General features: G+C 35.4%; 2 protein-coding genes across 4 annotated transcripts in view; one reads left to right on the top strand and one right to left on the bottom strand.

Moving 5' to 3' along the window:
* Window positions 1-2794: 2794 nt before the first annotated feature.
* On the bottom strand, window positions 2795-16307 carry Aps (diphosphoinositol polyphosphate phosphohydrolase 1 Aps). 2 transcript variants are annotated; one of them, XM_071595842.1, is made up of 4 exons: window positions 15888-16307; window positions 14018-14173; window positions 9463-9550; window positions 2795-4693 (listed from the first exon to the last, which is right to left on the bottom strand). In XM_071595842.1, exons 1-4 carry the CDS (start codon window positions 15984-15986, stop codon window positions 4572-4574), a joined length of 465 nt encoding a protein of 154 aa, XP_071451943.1. In that variant the 5' UTR covers window positions 15987-16307; the 3' UTR covers window positions 2795-4571. The 2 variants fall into 2 exon arrangements, with proteins under 2 accessions (XP_071451943.1, XP_071451945.1); XM_071595844.1 differs by having other exon boundaries at window positions 9463-9547; window positions 15888-16303.
* Window positions 16306-19220, top strand: part of LOC139696945 (uncharacterized) — a 17877-nt gene continuing 14962 nt past the window's right edge. The window contains exons 1-3 of one of the 2 annotated variants that reach the window (XM_071595840.1): window positions 16306-16598; window positions 17032-17175; window positions 17378-17631. In XM_071595840.1, the coding sequence (XP_071451941.1) occupies window positions 17143-17175; window positions 17378-17631 (287 nt within the window). In that variant the 5' untranslated portion in view covers window positions 16306-16598; window positions 17032-17142. Of the gene's footprint in view, window positions 16599-16987; window positions 17176-17377; window positions 17632-19220 lie in introns of those variants that run through there. The other variant, XM_071595841.1, reaches the window with a different exon arrangement.

Below are 19220 nucleotides of genomic sequence, written 5' to 3'. Positions count from 1 at the left end.
AAAAGTAAGATATCCATTTTTTTAATTAATAGAAACGTTTATTTTCAACAACTGAAATTTTAATTTTCAAGTTTGAACATTCTTATATTTTTCTACATAATCGCCATTTCAGTAGATGCATTTTTATAAGTGCTGGGGTAGTTTGTGTATACACATGCATTTCAACTCACCCCCATATCATTGAACCTTATGTCAGTCATGCTCACAGAGGTATCTTCCAGCCATATGTTCTTTCAACTTCGGGAAAAAGTGGTAGTCACCAGGCGCTAAGCCCAGACTATGGTTTGTACAGTCACCAATATAGTTTCAGAAATGGGCACTCTTGCAAAACTCAGCTATTATGGTTCTGCCAAGAAATGTCTCACTCTACGGATGCGGGAATAGAAGTGGATGCTGCAATAGTTGACCAGTCAAAAGTCTTTGACAAAGTTGACCACGATCGCTGGATGCGGGCCAATTACCACTACACACAGATGGAAGAGTAATCTAGTTGGTCAAAAATTTCATGGAAGGTCGAACAAAAAGGGCCAATTTAGAAGTGTACTCTGAAAAAACGAGGGTAACATTTGGAGTCCCACCAGGAAGCCTACTTGGCCCACTCTTATTTTTAATCTATGTAAATGATCTCCCAGTATTTATTAATTCTCAAATAAGACTTTTTGCGGATGACTGCATTATCTACAAGAAAGTCTAGATTGACAGCAACCGCAATAAACTGCGAAGGGACGTAATTAACTGGCAGATTGGGTGACAAAAAATGGGATGGATATTAATGTTAGCAAATGCAAATCCATCACTTTTAGCAATAAGGTAAATGGAAACAATAGGGACTACAAATTCTCGGAAAATTTCATTCCTAAAAGTGAAAGCTGAAAATACTTAAGTGTATATTTTACCAAGGATTTAGGGTGGGGGCTAAACGAGGAATGAAATGTTAAGAAAGCTTTCAAAACTCTTCATTGAGTGACGAGAAACCTCAAAGGAAGCATTAGAGTAACTAAGAAAAAGGTGTATAAGACCCTGGTGAGACCAATTTTAGAGTACTCATCACTTTTATTTGACCCACACGCAGAAGGACACTAAACAAAACTGGGGAAGTTCAAAAGAAAGGCTGCTAGATATGTATTGGGGAAGCATAGGAGGATGGAGAGTGTGACTGAAATGTTAAAAGCGCTGGGCTGGGAACCTTTACAAAGTCGAAGAAAAATAAGCAGACTTTGTGGAATGTTCCGCATTCTGAAGGAAGAGAAAGCTTGAGCAGAACCAAGGGAAGAGGCTGGAAATCCAAAATTTATAGGGAGAAATGACCACAAATTCAAGGTACAATGCCGGGCACAAAGAACAAATAAATAAAAAACTTTCTTTTCTTCTTTGAACAATTATTGATTGGAACACCTAACCTACAAAACTATTTGACCCCTTTCCTAACAGCATAGAGACTTTTAAGAATCAATTTAAACAATTCATGTAATAATTCGATTTGTGTTGTGTAAAATTGTATGGAACATTCATTTTTGATTTTTTTCTCGTTGATTGGGGAAATGCTATTGATGAGATCAGGATTTTCTTTATTTTTGTGCTGGAGATGTGCTTGGTAGTTTCCTTGAAGTATATTTTTTTTACTGACTGATTTTATTCAATATCTTTTGTGATATTGATTCATGTCATGATATGTCATGTTATTTTTTCCAAGGCAAGTTTGATTATAATACTTAGGACTTATATGCCACCTGACATCGTCCATCTGCATATGTAAATTTTAATAATAACATAAAATAATAATGGCTCCATCCAGACTGTTGCAACAGTCTGGCAGGCAACGTGAGGGAAAGTATTTTTGTGAGGAAGTCATATGCCCTTGCCCAACATCTCTCTTCTCTGGCTCCAAGTCGCCTGCCTGAGTTGTTTAACTGTCTTAAAATACTTATCTATGTTTATTGTGGTCCTAGGAGCCATGAAGTCAACCAAAAATACCCCTTTTTGATCTCAAAACAAATTTTCTATGATTTCGCCAGCAGGTTCTGGTTGCTTGAATTTTTGTGGCTTGGGCGAAGAGGAATGTTGCCACTAATGTGATTTTCTTTTGGTCAGAGGTGTGACATGGAATACCCAGGTTCAATAAGGAAAATTGGTGAGGTGAAAGATGAGGACCAAGACTAATAAAAACATTATGGTGAGCTTGCATGACATGGACATACAAAAATTACCCCAAAAGTCACCTATCTACTACCCATTTAACATACATAGTATACCATTATTGCAAATGTATCAGAGATGTGTCCCAAAAGAAGATGGCAGGTGAAGATCAACAATATTTTTCAATATACCACCGTTGGAATAAATTCAGAAATATTTTGAAATCATCTTCTCAATATGGTAGTCCTAAATCATTATTTACCCTTCTTTACTTAACTTTAATTTCTACTGATACACCATGCTTACCTTAAATAACTCCAAACTTCCATTGCACACACATAACATTCAATAATTTCTCTTCCCCCACTTGCAACACCTGAAAACATCCTTTATTGATGCATGTAGTTACCAAGAACAAAAATTTGATTTAAGTAATTGGTCTATAGGTGGCATCCATTCTTCCCAATTAACTTTTCTTGCTGGAAAACTCATCTCCTCCTCTCCTCCATGGCCACTAGGTCAATGGTTTGACTATGTCACAATCCAATCCTGCACCATCCCTTGTATGTGTGTTCTCATGAAATGTATTCTCATACCAAATTTTCTAAACCTAAGGTTCCACATATTCCATCACAATCAAGGTTAAATTACTAGGCTCTTAAGACTTTAACATGCATTTATTTTAAAAAATTACAAGCAATGTAAAGAAGTCAACAGTCAATCCAAGAGTTTTCACTGCTTTGTTTGGAGTTAAAGCAATGATTATCATTTAATACCACATTAGTTTATATATAAATACATTCAGATGTTGTATTGTAATGGCCCATTTTATCTACTCCATAGTAGACTTCAAAGCTTTTGAGTATCAAAGAAATACATAATTTCATTCGTTAAGGCTTAAATCACTTGGAAACCAATTTGCAACTTTCCCATGTAATAATTTGGATTCAAAGAAACATAGTTACTAAATATTTTGCACATAACAGCTATATTAATTTCATCCTGGTGACAACCTTGTTAATAAATTAGGAATAACTTCATACCAGAATGATCAAGATTCATTCATAATACAGATCTTGTAAGAAACAAAGATTCACAAGTCAAACTTGCTAAGATTCGTATTGGCTCAAAATATTGAACTCTAATCTCTATCCACATAAGAATACAACAAAAACAAATCATCATGTATTTAATATGCTAATAATGAGTTCCTTTGGGCAAGACTTATCAAAAAAATACTCTAATGAGTATCTGGTTTGAGAGAATCAAGAGAGCTGAATTTATAAGTATGAAAGTAAGTAGCATGCGCCTCTGAATTAAATTGAGTACCGTCATCATACTCACTTTTCAAATTATATCTGTCCCTGGTATGATTAAGATTGCCTATTTCTGCTCAAATTCACTTCTCTATTCAAATAAAATGGCCTATGAATGTTACAACTACCATATTGGCAGTTTATATATTTATATACATATATATTCCTGAAGCTGTAATACCTGGGAGTAAATGGCAAGACAAAAATATCTAACTCTGTTTAAAAGCAGAAGCAACAAGGTCACCCTACCTATTCTCATTGCTTCACTCATGAAATTTCTGCATGACCCCAAAAATCTTCCACTTTCCTAGCATGGCACTCAAAGAGCAATGAATGGATTCTTATATAACAGTCTGGATCAAGTTTCTTCACTTATCAAGTATAGGTTAATGGCTTAGCACATGCCAAAGTTCATCAATTAGCATTACAGACTTGTTTAACCTGCCCTAGCAGATCACTTGCAGTAAAAAAAAAATTTCACGCACACAGATTACACACACACTTTTATAGTGGCACTCACTTCTCAGGACCTCGGGCAAAAATATTACCAAATATAATATTGATGCATTTATAACTTGCAAAAGCCTGAAAACAACACCAGCTTAGCAAATTTTGTACCCAGATTAAAAAAAAAAAGATTGGTGGCGTGTTTGCTAACTAACTTTTGGCTACATATTCGCTAATCACATATAAAGTAAAAAGATCTTCGACTAAAAGCAACAATCCAATGGTTGTATTCACCTTTAAACACAGAACTGAGGATCATGTTTCAACACAACTGATCCTAAAGTAAAAACTACTGGATAGTATTTTGAATTCAACTTTTACAAAAAACAATCTAATTGGAAAAAAATCCTGAAATTAAGATATTAGGAGCAGTTGCCATCATTGTCATTTCTATATACATAATGTGATATATGATATATTGTACAGTAATCTGCCTTAAATGTAGAAACCTACAGCATCCTTATCTGTAAAAAACAAAGACTTTCGCAAACAAAGCTTCAAGGCTAACCAAAGAGATTGATTATGGGAATAGCAGAAGTTTTTTTGTTGACATTGCCATTAGCATATCCATGTGAACACACACCTAGAAGACGTGCCACTTGTGCCAACCACTCAGGTGACCTTGTCATTGTTGCATGTGAGAATCATCGACTGGAGGTAAGATAACTGCACTGGTTTGTGCTGTTTCAGCTGTTCCAGGGCCTCCTCCACTGGAAACCATTTCCTTTTCCGCCCTAAAAAAAATCAACAACCAGGCTCTAGCATTAGTCAGAAACAAGTTTTGGGGATGCCATAAAATAAGTTAAGCGAGAATCAAAAGAAACCTATGAAACTGGTAGCAAGCATAACATATTTCAACCAAAATCTAAGTGGAATACATGTACATACACATGAATTTTGGTTCCTGAGGGAAAATTCAGGCATGAATCTCAGGCATAACTCAGAAATGCCAAGCTGCAGTGGCTTGGAAAATGGTTATGTTAAGATATTTATCCTTCACTCAGTGCACAGTGAGGTAAATATTTATTCCTCAGTTAATTAGTTTCATGTCATAGGTTAATGGATGCATTACCTTCAGTGAAGACATTTTTGCAGGTAATTTCTATGGCTGATGAGCTTAGGTTATTTTTTAAATTCTTAAATAAGTAGGAAAGCCCTTAAGTAATGAAATGAGCAAGCAACAAGATGACAATCCATGAAGTTCTTTAATTGAAGAAATCACAACTTTGAAAAAAATTAATGAAGTTATTAATAGTTTCTATGCATCTATACTGGCCATTACCACAAATGATTAGCACACAGGTATGGTTGTAGCACCCTCCATCTTAAAAGACACAAGAAATATGAACACAGGCAAGCACTGCATATACAACTACAGGAGATCACTATTCATTTCATGCAGAAGCTGCATGATTACTTAAATCTACAAAGTTATTTTCAATATTTATCACTTGAATATGATGAATTTGCCATGTCCTGACAAAGTGGTTAATTATTTTGTACCTTCGTCACTCCACGTAAACACTACCAAAACCAACTTTCCCCACAGGAAATCAACCCGTTCCAAAATAATGAATATTTCCTGCACATGCAACATTTAGAATCTATCCTAAATCTGTTTTTTGGAAATGATTGACAACATAGCGCCGGCACGGTAAAATCAAAATGCAAACAAACTTCAGCATGAAAGGCATTCGGCATTATGTCAAATCTTGTATCTGACACCAGCATAATCACATGTATCACAACTTGTGACCATAATTTAAAGGAACACAATAATAATTCACTGTTCTCTCACAACCAACCAACAATGTGTCAATAATATGATACTTCATTAAAATAAGAGGGGGGGAAGAAACTCCAATGGCCGTAATAATTAGTTTTTTTTTTATTTGTTCAGCTCAAATGACTGGAAAGACATGATATAGCAAGAAATAATGAGCTCATGTTTTCTTCCCAATGCTTCATTAATAGTAAATACCTGTGCGTTTGCATATGACACACAAACACTTCCTCAACATCACATTTTTCAATGGTATCTTGATCCCTACTTGAGGTGCTTTGTGGAGGGCATTTTGAGCGAGTATGCTGTCCGTAGAATTGGCCGTTCAGCTGCAGGCCCCTTGGCACCTTTTGTTAAGAGAAGGCTAATGCCGACGCCGGGTTTCTCTCCACCCTTCATCCTTTCTTGTCCATCCCTAATCCCTAATGGCGCAAATGACCTAAGCTGTCAGTCACCTCCCCTAAATACTACTACTACAACATCACATATGATTCTAAGGAGGATGTAAGATGCTATGGCCAAAGGGAATAATATTGGCGAAATCAATCACATCATCACAGACAAAACATGGACAGATACGAGCGAGAAAAAGGAATGATTAATAACAGGAAATGGCTGTTCAATGAGGATTCTGCTGACGACGGGTGCTTAGAGGACTAGTAAAATGTATTAGCACTTGCATTTTCTCCAGGTAAGACAATAGGTGGTCCCTAGGAAATGGTGGAGTATAAAGGAAAATGCGGGCAGAGTAAGGGATGGTCGCATTTGACGAATGATATCTATTGAAAGGAATCAAATAATAGGGAAAAGGAGTTGAAAAGGAAAAGTTTGTAATTCTGTTTTGATGTCAATGCCATCTTTTTCAGGTATCGCGTGATAAAAGAATGATTGCATGAATTAGTTGCCCAGAGAGAAGAAGGGGACCAAGGTACTTAGGTAGATGGGATGTGGAATGATAAATACAACAAAAGGAAATTACATGTTGGTAAAAGGTGCGAGGATAATTGAAGGAAAGAAGAAAAAAATGGAAGCTATGTAACCCATCAGCTGATTTGCCGATAAAGATATATTCGCAAATCTCAACGAATTGGTTAGAAGGGATACTTTTTAAAAGGTCGGCTGTAGACATGGCATGCCTGGTATCAAGTAGGTTTTTTAAGATTCTGGATTTTTTTCAGTCTATTACATCTGAAGTGGGCTAAATTTTCCTTGAGAATTAGTATTTGGTTTCCCCAGGATATACCTGTATTTCATTGCTGGTGGCATTGCAAATGATTGAGAGAACACTGGATTTCTAAAGGATAACAGTGACATAATTTACATAAGCAAGGCTTTCTTCATTTCAAAGGCACTGGAGATCTATTGTGGTGTTTGGAAATAAGAGAGGTCTAAGGTTAAAGACTTTTCCCAGAAGTTGGAGAAAGGGTGATGACGGAATTTATAATTTTTTATTTTTTTGGAGGATGTGGTCGCCCAAATCACTATTTTTTAAATTAAAGATTTGAGATTTATTTATTAAGTTATCTACCAGCTAAGGCAGGTTTTGGATGGACACAATTACCAAAAAATATCTCATCAATCCTACAATCCTAACAAATCACAACCCAAGATCCTACTCTACAGCAAGCCCTTCTCAATCTACGTGTACTTCCCCCTTCATTCCAACCAACATTTCTACCCTACTCCTGCCCCTTCTTCATTTGCCAAACATTCTCCCCTCTATCACAGTCTTCAACACCTCATTGCCAATCAATATGCTTTTCATCAAATTCCCCCAAACTTTAATTCCTATCTCCACTTCTTTCAATGCCTTTTTTAATCATTTCCTCCACACATATGTAGAACAGCACCGGTGATAATGGACGACCCTTACCTTATTCCTCTTCCTAGCAATGTCCATTTGGACTCTCCATCCCCCACTCTCACCTGAGCAGCCTGAGACATGTACAGGTTACGGATTAGCCTCCTGTCCCTCCAATCTATTCCTATTTTATGTATTATACTCATTAGTTTTTCCCAATTCACTCTACCAAATGCCTTTTTGAAATCTATGAAACAGGCAAATACATCCTGATTGTATTCTATATTCCTCTCTATTAGAGATCTCATTACTGCAATGGCATCGCACGTTCCTCTCCCCTTCCTCAACCCGAACTGGTCATCCCTAAGTAATCATTTTACATACTCTCCTCTATCCATTTGTTGATGATCCTGAGAACAACTTTAGCTGTGAGGGATATCAAGCTTATTGTTCTGTAGTCCTCACGATGTAGCCTTGATCTTTTTTGGAATAGTAACTAACACTGATCTCACTGATTTCTTCCTCCTAGACACCACTAATTAGTCCATGTAGACTCTTCCTCCCACATTTTCCTAAACCTTTAGGTAGTTCCATAGGAATGTTCTAAGGCCCCACGGCCTTATTTGATTTCATTTCCCTTGATTCCCATTTCTATCTCATCATCAAGTATGCCTGTACCTAAGCTATCTTCATATACGTCATATTCTCTTTCAACATCTAAGCTTGTTGGCCTAAGTTCTTTACCATGCAGTTTTTTTGTTGCATAGACTCTCTTGGAAGCATTTATCTCCTTAGTCTTGTCCTTGTTCTAGAACAAAATGCAAATAGCTGAAGTCAACTGATTATTGATGTGTGTGCTAGATCAGCCACACACACACCTTTTTTCTGATTCTTAATGATTTTTTACTTTTCATTTCTACTGTTATTTTAATTCTCATGTGGCTCTTCTGGTGGATTTTCTTTCAGGGAAATTTGTAAAACTATGCCAACATTATTAAACTTTGCACGAAAAATCATAAATTATAAATGTCTGAACACAAATTTGGAAAAATTTTGTTCACTCGTGACACTAAGATACTAGCGGAACAAGTGCTAAACACAAACTCCAGTAGCACGCATGTAATCATTCTGGGAATTCCTCTATCCTCATCACTTGTTATGCGAAAAGTCACTCGTTAAGGTCCCACAGTGTAAACAAGTTTTATTAAGTTTTGATATTGGCTTACGACATTTCTTCTAATAACAAATCAGTATTGTTAACAAGGAAATAGCTCTGTTTAACATATAATTTAATTCTTTAAAAAAGTCTATATAAAGCAGGATCGAGAGAAAGTACTTTAAAGTCTAAGGTATTATTAATATTATACGTATTACTAGTTCTGTAAGGCACCCACTATCAGAAGATTCCACATTGTGCGGCTGGACCCTGGAGTCAGCATTCCATTTAAACACCTACTTTTCTCCCCTCACACTACTAATTTTCTCTAGTTTACCATTGATAGCACACTAATGTATACCTAATTTTAGTGTGAGGATCAGTTCAAACTTTCCCTATATTATTTACACAATTTCAATATAGTTCTAACTTTACTTCACAGTAATATGTGCTAAAAGGAGTAAACATTAAATAAATGCCAACATCTTTTTTATATTACTAGATTACATAACAACAATATCACAACTATGATATGAATAAAGTCACCCTGAATTAAATTATCAAAAAATTATGTGGGTTTCAACAAACAAAATTCCATCACATAACCAACCACCTAATTTGTAAGTCATTATTTTATTGCTCATTTTCATTTTAAACATATATATTTTTTAATCACTTGGTTTTGCATCTGCTTTCAAAGGAGGGTTCAAAAACTTTGATTTGATTCAATAATTTTGCCAAAATGCAGTGATAAGATACATACCCATAGTCCGTGAATCCTCCCACTCTGGCAATTCATCTGACACAGCGAGGACAAACACCTCTGTTCGATGTTTCCGCTCCTTGTTCTGCTAAATAAAAAGAAGACAGCTGGTAGCATGTGGATGATTTTCCAAAATAAAGACTAAAAAAGGCCAAATAATGATTCCGAAGGTTTTTTATTCAACTTTCGTTGCTAACCATCCTCATAAAGTCGATAGATGGTCAAGTAGGACAGGTAGTCAATGACACTTGATAACCATATGCTTAAGTTTGATATTTTCCTGAAAATTGTCAGAGAGCTGATTTCAGCAAAAGGTCCTCTCGATTTATACCCACAACATCACATACATTTGAAATCAACATCGTGCTCAAACTAAATGAACAATCAAAATTAATGAGATCAACATTTAAGCATATTTATAAACATTTATAAGATATTTTAAATTTAAATATGCAAGTAATTAATAAAGTCAACCCTTAAAATTAAATTTCATGTAAAACTTGAAAGCAGTTCTTAAAAGGGTGTGGCCTACAACTGGGAACTGATGACGTTCAGTGAAATGAAACAATTAAGGAGTCGAATAAATAACCTGCCCTGGCAATTTAAGTAGGTGAAAGAAACACCTATGAGGTAATTTAATAAAAAGTAATAAGGATGATAATTGTGTTTTAGGATTACAACCACCTCACAAATTTTGCAATTACCAAATAAATTTATTTACATGATAATAAAATTTTACCAAATCATCAGTGAATGGTTCCCATACATCAAACACAAACTAGTGCTGCATCAATTTAAACTGAAAATGGCCAAAATTTTATTATAACGCAAATATATAATTTAGTACAGAGGAAAATATACTTCATATGATCAATTTTATGCATCAGAGATACCAAGAAATTATGAATAAAAATCAATTGAGTTTGGAAATTTTCACTAGTCATGACATTTGGTGCCTTGGTAGTTTTGGTTGCACATCACCACGGGGTATGTGAGGTTGTTTATTTGGCTGCTATATCTTTTTTAATGGTGCCATAAAAATCATTTTATCCTTAATGCAAAATCATTAAATTCATCTATGAATATGCAGTTCATACATCCATTTTCACCGTCAATTAGACAAGCACACAGGATTCCCAAACTTCTTGGACCTACTGTATAATTAATGAAACATGAATATACACACATGAAACCCAAGGCTTCCATATGAGATAGAATGCCTTTTGAGTTTTTGCGGAGTGCAGCACACAGGTGACCCAAAATGTAGCTAGTAAGAACACTAAAGTTGTGTTCTAACACTAAAGTAAGTTTCATCATCAGCATAGTTACACACTAATGTGCTGATCATTCACATGAGCTTAAATATAAAAGTTTTATAAAATACAAATAAAATTTACAAAACATATGTCTTATTGTTTCAGGCTTCACTTCGTGGAAGTATTTAATATTCATACTAAAAAGAAAGACTCGTACTTTTCCACAGATTTTATTATACGGTACAACGCGTTTCACCGACTTGCGGTACCTGATGATGCCGCAAGTTGGTGAAACGCATTGTACCGTATAATAAAATCTGTGGAAAAGTACGAGTCTTTCTTTTTAGTATGGAAACATATGTCTATCAACTCTACTTCTGATGTCTTCATTAAATCAGAGGAGACATTTTACCGGGCATAACGGTCAACTTAGTAATAAAATAATTTTCACTCTTTACTTTCAATATAACTCAACAGGTAGACCTATTGATAATGACACAGAAGCATTGAAACTGCTCGAGGTGTACTGAAAGTATGGCAAAAAAATCCAATTATTTATACTTTATTATTGCCTATAATCCACAAATTTAATGCACAAGTGATGCATGGTTAATGTTAAACAGTCATAGCAGTTCTTTTATTGACAAACAAAAGATGGACCAGAAAACCACTTCAGACTTAGATGATTGAGCAGCATTAAACAAACCTGACTGCTATCATAAATATCATAGAGGTTTTCCCAAAATATTAATAAAGATAAAATTTTGGATTCTTAAGTGCTTTGTGCTCAACAGTCTATTCTTTTTATTTCAGGGTAAAATGTAAAACATCATTTTAACATTTGTAAAATTTTTTGATAGGAACCTACTTCAAAAACCTATTCAAAGATCTCATCTGCTGATATTATTCTGATAACTCTTTCAATTAGGAATACCACATTGAAAGTTTAAAGAATTAATCACTATGAATTCTATAGATTAAATATTTGTCTTTTCTAATGGAATATTTTGGTCTCTTCATGTGATTTCCATTTCATCCCCATAAAAATTTATTTAAGAACCATTGTTCTGCTAGGCTATGATAGTCTTCCCTTGATCAATAAAATACCTCTTGAAAAGTTTCCCCTTTCTGGCATCAACACTATAAAAACATGAATGTTACACATCTACCCTTTAATATGCATTAGATTATATTTCTGCAGAACACAGGCATCAGATGATGACTGGAAAATATATTTCAAAGAAAAATCAAGACTCCTGTATCTTCTGTACTTCAAACCATACAAAATTGACCAGCATTATTAACTGTATACCAAGCTTTGAAAGCACATTTAATCACCCTAATAAGCAGAGGACAATTAGAAAATATGTGGTGAAGTGCTACCTTCATTACTCTAATTGCTTTCCATTAAATAGCTTATTTCTCTTGTGGTTAAGAAGAAGCATTGAAAAATGTTCCACATTCATTTAAAATTACAATAGGGGAAGGCAATAGCCTCATGTATAATTGAATCAGTAATTTTATAGCACATATTGTATGATTAAAGGCTTTTGTGTACTTGATCATTAGGTTCCCCTATGTCATCCAAAATGGCCACTCCTTGTTATGGCTCCCATGAAATATTGCTATTATTACATGAAAAAATAATTTTCTATAAAACTGTGCACCTGAATTGTGATAGCAAGATTTGGCCTGATGGTGTACATGTAGGGAATTTATTCCTGTCCAAACAGCTGAATCTTCCCCCTTCTTCAAAGAAAGATGAGGAGAACATCCCTGAATTTGGTGTGTCTATAAGTGAAAACCACATTGGCTGTGATTTGCCCACATCCCAAAACGTTCCCGCACCATCTTTCACAAAAACTATTATGAGACTGCAGTCCGGAGAAATGAAACTGAAGGCTTTCTAACTGACAGAAAGTACATCCCTTCCTTCCAAAAACATCACTATCAACATTACCAATGAAAATAACTTATTTATGCAAGTTGAGTATTAATGCACATAACCATCATAACATACAGTGTTTACGTAATAAGCTAGACTTACAGGGCATCTTCCTCCTGGAAAATAATTTTGATATCCAATGTACCAACAAGCATTGGCTTCAAACCCATTTAGTTGATTTTTATTCCATTAATGGGTATCAAACTGCAACCACATTTTGCAGAGAAAAATGATAGGGAGTCAATTTTTGCTACAGGTAATACTTTATCTCATAGTGTCATTGACTTGTACAGTTATTATTTTTGAATTGCGTTTGGAAATGGTCGCAATTAATATTAAGGCTTATAAAATGGTTGTTACATCAATTTACCATTCTCCAAATGAAGACTTATAGGTGTTCTGTGATAGCCTTGTAAAAGCCCTTAAACAATTCTTGAGCATGGGAAACATTGTAAACATAATTTTACATGCAGTTTTGAACATTGACATGTGCGTAACATCTAATAGCCTTTTATGTTATCTAATCTTCTGCTGTATTTCTCTTTTAATCTTCCCTGTGCTAACTCAATAACCAGCTTAGTTCCTATCAATATGGCTTTTGCACATGCAAAACTACAACTGAGGCTTTACGTCATGTTACCAGTGCCATACTTAATGCTTCTGATGAGAAATCCCATCTTTCATTAACAACATGAGACCTAACAAAGGCTTTTGATTGGGTTTACCATCCTGTTCTTTTGGTTAAACTTAAGTATTATGGTGTTACTGGTGCAGAACTTCCCTTATTTCGGTCTTAACTATCGGGATATTCACTACTAGAATGCTGAACTAGATTGTGTGCAGTCTTCCGTATTCCCAGTTCAAGGTCCTATTCTGTTTTTGTAAATGATTAATGATTTAATGAATGAGAAGTAGAGAGTTAATATGTAGTACTAACTGTGATAGCCCACTACAAGGACTGTGCATCATCAAGGTAATAAGTTTGACTGAATAAAGAAGATTGAGAATTAAACCAAAATTAGGATTTTCAGCTTATCTAATAAAAAATGCAATGTTGTACAGTGTGAGCAATATCTTCCAGGGCCAACCAAGTAGAAATCCCCAAAATCTACTTATCCAACCTTTGGCCTTGAAATAGAAAAGCAGGAAAGAGCGGAAAAACCAATTTATTCCTTCTTTTTAGAATCTTTTCGAAATATCTATGAAAATAAGAACCATAAAAATAAAATCTTCACTCCTCAATAACCATAAATGAAAAGTATATCTTTACTTGATAATATAAGCACTCATGCAGGGCTAATCAGAGTTTTTTTTTTAATTTGAGAGATTAAAACAGAATATTCCTAATACTTACCTCAAAAACTCCCAAACAACGACCAAGTTTTCCTCGAACTCCAGCTTCTTCCAAAACTTCTCTAATTGCAGTGACACTAGGTTCCTCTTCTGGTTCAACACCTCCCCCAGGAACAATCCAATGCTCCGGTTTTCGGGAGGATGACACCAATAATACCTGAATTTGAGAAATAGGGTAATCAGATTGGCGAAAAAATGATGATGGAGGATACAACACAACTTCAACCTGAAGACAAATTGCCAAAAACGAAGTACATGAATTGATACACTAATCAGCAAAACTTTCAGAGAGAGAAAAAAAGTTATTCAATTTAGCATGTAGATCAGTATATTTATTAGTAATATTCCTGAATAAGTTCCACATAGTTAGCATCCATATGGATGTGATGATGACTTCAAGAATACTGCCTTTTCAGTGGGCAGACTGGAATTAGCACAAGGTCATAGACAATTGGAATTGAGAAGGATGGAACCAAATATCACAAAATCAGTGCACTGCCACTCTTGTTAGCAAGCACAAGAAATATATCCTAAACGAGTGGTGTTCATCTCAAAATATTACTAGCACAGGAGAACATTTTTTTATAGAATTAAGACTTCTCATTCGTTGTTTTTACTTTTGCCTTGTATCACGGTTATTTTCAGATAGTAATTAGAGCACTTAGTAAAATTTTGGCTAAAGTTGGTTCAGTACTTTAGTGTAATGATCCAGTTCCTTAGTAAATTGCAATTTAGTAACGCTTTACACAAAAATTTATCTACAACAATCCGAAGAGTAAATATGGGTTGGATACTATTACTCGTCATTGTACTGATAACTTGCAGAGCATTGGCTAAATTCTGATTCCTCGATTTGGCAAACATCATAAATTACATGGCGATACAAAAGTTTTAGGCATTCTCTAAGGCAGCCATGGCAGCATTCGTCTGCTCAAGAATCAACAAAATACATTTTTCAATACTCTTGTGACTTGGCAAGGCCCTTTCAAATCCCATTTTCAGTTTTACATTACTCCTATTATGTCACAATGTTCACAAAAGGACAGTATTTCCCGAGAGCGAGTGATTTTCGTCATTTTATACACAAGAAATATCAAGTCATAACTTCTGCTCCCGAGATAATTAACCCAAGACATTCCATAACAAGTTACAACATGACCAACTTCGGGCGTAAAAATAATTTTAGACGATCCGAAATAGCATAAAAATTATAACAGTATCGATTACGATTCACTAATTCCTGTGACATTTTCCTGATTGATGCAAACAAATACTTTTACTTTTTTCAAAATCTATTCCACAAATATTCATCATCAACACTATTAGCATCGCTTCCACTTAAAGTGTTAAATCTTTTGACCATCCATTATAAACAGCACAAGAAGTACCCTTTGCAAACTATTACGCATAAATTGCTGCAAAGTTCGGCCATATTTAACTGAATCTATGCCGTAAAATACAGAAGTTATAATAAAATAAAGTAAAAAGCAGATAACCATGATAACCTTCCAACTGGCAATAACTCACGCTCGGACTACAATGGTGTCATGTAGTGGTGTTACGGGGATTACGCAAGTGGATATCATGACATAATGTTATTCGCAAATTACTAATTTCAGCAAAATCACACCTTTCACCGATAAAACTACCACACGCCATGCTCTATACTCAAATTTGTACCTCAATAGAAACGTGCTCCAGGGCATTATACTTTCCCCCTTGTTATATCCCGAATAATAAAACCAGCCTTCATTTTAATCAAATTAATAGAATTAATACACAATTTAATTCAAAATAATTGCTCAATCACAATTCTCTAGAATGTATTTACAATTAAAAAGGTTATTTTTTCAACATCAACGTAAACTTACCTCCTTCTCCGAATCACTTCTCACACAAATGCAAGCCGCCCTTCTCCTGAAACCATCTTTGTCGTAAATTCTCGTAGAATTTGGCTTTTCCTTCACCATGGCGTTCACAAATTACAGTCGTGAAGAATAAGGACGACACTGTTGGTCACGGGCACTAAACGTGGTTTCTCGGCCGACTAACCGTAATATCCCTCACGGTGGCGTCCGCCATAACCCATCACATTTACTGTGACTACTTAAATGAATACCCTGGTAATGCTAAAATTTGCAACCAATATTAGTGATTGATATATGACGCCGTTTTATAGATCAAAATTTACAAGGGGATGTTGTGGCTCTAAGTGAAGACCCTGAGATACCGGCCGCACCATTCTGATCAACAAGACGTTACGACAGTCGTAATTTCCTCCATGTTCACCACCACCAACTGATGAAGAAGGAAGTGGGCGATCAGCTGTGCGTACCCTGCGCACTGAAAGATTTTGGAATGGCTTTGAATAACATAGACCAGTTCTTGATTGTTTGTTAAAATCCTTTGTCATGCTCGCCTTTTTCCTGATTTAACTAGAATTTTGATAAAGCTGCTACCAATTTAAAGCTTAAATGACCTGGTACTACAAAGTCGATGACTTTGATAATATATTTTTAAATAATCAAACAATCTGTAGAGTGGAGAGAGGTGTTCAATTCCCAAAGCTAAGGGATGAATTTGTGAGTTAAAATTTTATTTTAACTGTTAAGTTGCAAAGGTCTCTACTAATCACATGCGCAATGTGGGACAATCGTGATTAACACGCTAAGCTGCGTCAAAATTACATTAAAGCTTGTGAATGGCTTTACGGACTTTCTTGTATTGCAAACAGAAATACAACTGTAACCCTCTCTTATCATACAGCAATCGTAGATATCATAACCTTTTTTTAACTTTCGGGTAAAACTTTTTATTTTATCGTGGCTATGATAAAGCTTAAACAAACGAATTGCTCAACAGAAATAAATAGTTCTGTGCTTGATGTGACCGTCAAGAATTCCTCTTCTTGATAAATATTTGGCTTTCAGAGGTTGTGATAACGAATTATCTGAAGATTCTAGTTCCGACACATTTATGATCCTTTTTATTTCCATGTCATACACCAACCGATAGAACGAATAGCATGCCCTCATTGGAATCTTCATTCATTTTCGCTGATTACTTCACTTAAAAGAAGGAATTGAAAAGGCTCATTTGACGTTCCTGACGTGAGGTAAATAGCCCATGGAAGATGTTTCAGAGCAAAAACTCATTCAGGTATGTGAGCAAACTGCCCCCGATTCCGTTTACATCTCAGAAAGTGCTAAACTAGGTGACCCCTATGATTAAATTAATTTTCCTTTCAATATTAGCATTATCAGTGGATTTCCATCAATTCCCGTGCCTTATGCACCAGTCTCAATTAAAAGTTTACGTAAATTGAAAAGAGTTTTTGACACAGCTTTTAAAATATTTTCAGCTGGAGCCCTTCGCTCACCAAGTTGGCGGTCATTCCTCCATGCTTTGCTTGGATGGCGCAACAGTGGCAAAGCCTTTGGTTACCCGAGAGCGACGATTTTATGAAACATTACCAGCACCTCTGCGTCCTTTTGTGCCTTCTTTTCATGGAGCATTGGAAGTGCATGTTCTTCAAGGAGAAGGGGGCTATGTTACTCATGCCGCCATCCCCCCACCACATTACAGACCACATTTGGGAATCAGGACAAGGAGGAGGTAGGTTATTACCTGCATAGACTAATCTGTTCACATTATTAGTTAATTTGATTTATTGAAAAGCATGCTACTTGTTTGCCTAAAACTGCCATGCAAATCCCCAGCTTAAAGGTGAAACTTGCCTGGTGTTTAGTTATGCTATTTTAAGGTAGTCTGCTATTTAAGGTAGGTATACATTGGACAGAACAACAATACATTTCTTGTATCTCCTAACAGAACAGTACTTGACACTCAACACTTAGAAAGACCCTCCTTCAATTCAACATCCCCCCTTCCTCCTTTAATTCTGCCCAACATTCTTATCATTTTCCTACCCTTCCTCATTTGCATAATTCTCTCCCTTCTATCGCCGTCTTCAAAAACCGCGATCCATATCATAGTTTTAACCAGTCTTTTCTTAAGATCCTTACTCAACATCAATTCCCACCTTCTTGTGAAACCTTCTCAGCCTAAAGAATTCTTCTTGTTATGTCCCTACTACCTAGGCCATTTTGGTCCTAAACATTTTCATAATATGTCAACTTCCACTTGATCTAGATGACTTATTTTAATATTTAACTTAGCCTTCCTCATCCTTAAAAACCACTAGTTTTTTTTGTTAACGTAATTCTCATCTGGTACTTATGATATTATGACTACTTTTTTGGGATGGGAAGTAACACTAAAAAAAAGATCTCCCAACTAAATTCCTTCCTAATAAGTGCAATCTTCCAATCTTTTCTTTTTTATGCATGCATGTTCTTATCTTTTTGTTATATTGCATATGAAGTTCAGTTATGATTAGGTACCAATCCCTTCCCACATTCCTGCCTCCTGTGGTTTTCAAGTAAGTTCTAGCACCCAAAAAATACCAAGAAACTGCAGGAGATGTTGTCACAGTAACTTATAAGTGACCTATCCACTAAATTGCATTACAATGCAACAATGTCAGAGTAAAAATCATTCCCCTTGTCTGGGATCCCAGTCAAGTGGAATGATCTTTACACTCCGAAATTGTTGCATGGTAAACAGAAAAAGAATTCAACTCAGGCTTAGCTTGGGGTATCTGAAAACCAGAATTGAAATACACAAGCCTCCAGTCAGTTTCTGAATACTCAGCCCATCAATCTACACTCTCATCACTATCTAAAACATAATTTTATTGATCTGATGAACAGATCTCAATGGTAGTTTTAATTGGATAATCTAGTTACTGGTTCTTGTTTCATTTTGATGTTCACTTTGTATTTATGCATATACTTTTAAAAATATTATCCCCTAAATAATTTTTATCAACTCTTTTCAATCACTTCTATCTTGAAAGAGAAGCAGTGGTTTGATATGGGTTGATTGACTTTTAACATAAAATAAACATATCTTCAGGTCAAGAAACTATTGGGAATTTAATATTTCCAATCTAATCCCCCAGAAAGTTGGTTTTGATAAGCAAAGGTAGATCTCACCTCAAACTAAGCCATAAGGCATGTGACATTCTCTTATTAATGGTATGGGAGGAGGGCAGCTCCTTTTTGTACCACCTGTCATTTTCGAATTAGAAACACCAGAAAAACACATTAATTGGGTTTTCAATAGGGTTAACTAAAGGCACC

This window comes from Hetaerina americana, unplaced genomic scaffold, assembly GCF_022747635.1.
Source record: "Hetaerina americana unplaced genomic scaffold, ioHetAmer1.1.p SCAF_7, whole genome shotgun sequence".
NCBI classification, from domain to species: domain Eukaryota; kingdom Metazoa; phylum Arthropoda; class Insecta; order Odonata; family Calopterygidae; genus Hetaerina; species Hetaerina americana.
This window is presented reverse-complemented; position numbering and strand designations above follow the sequence as displayed.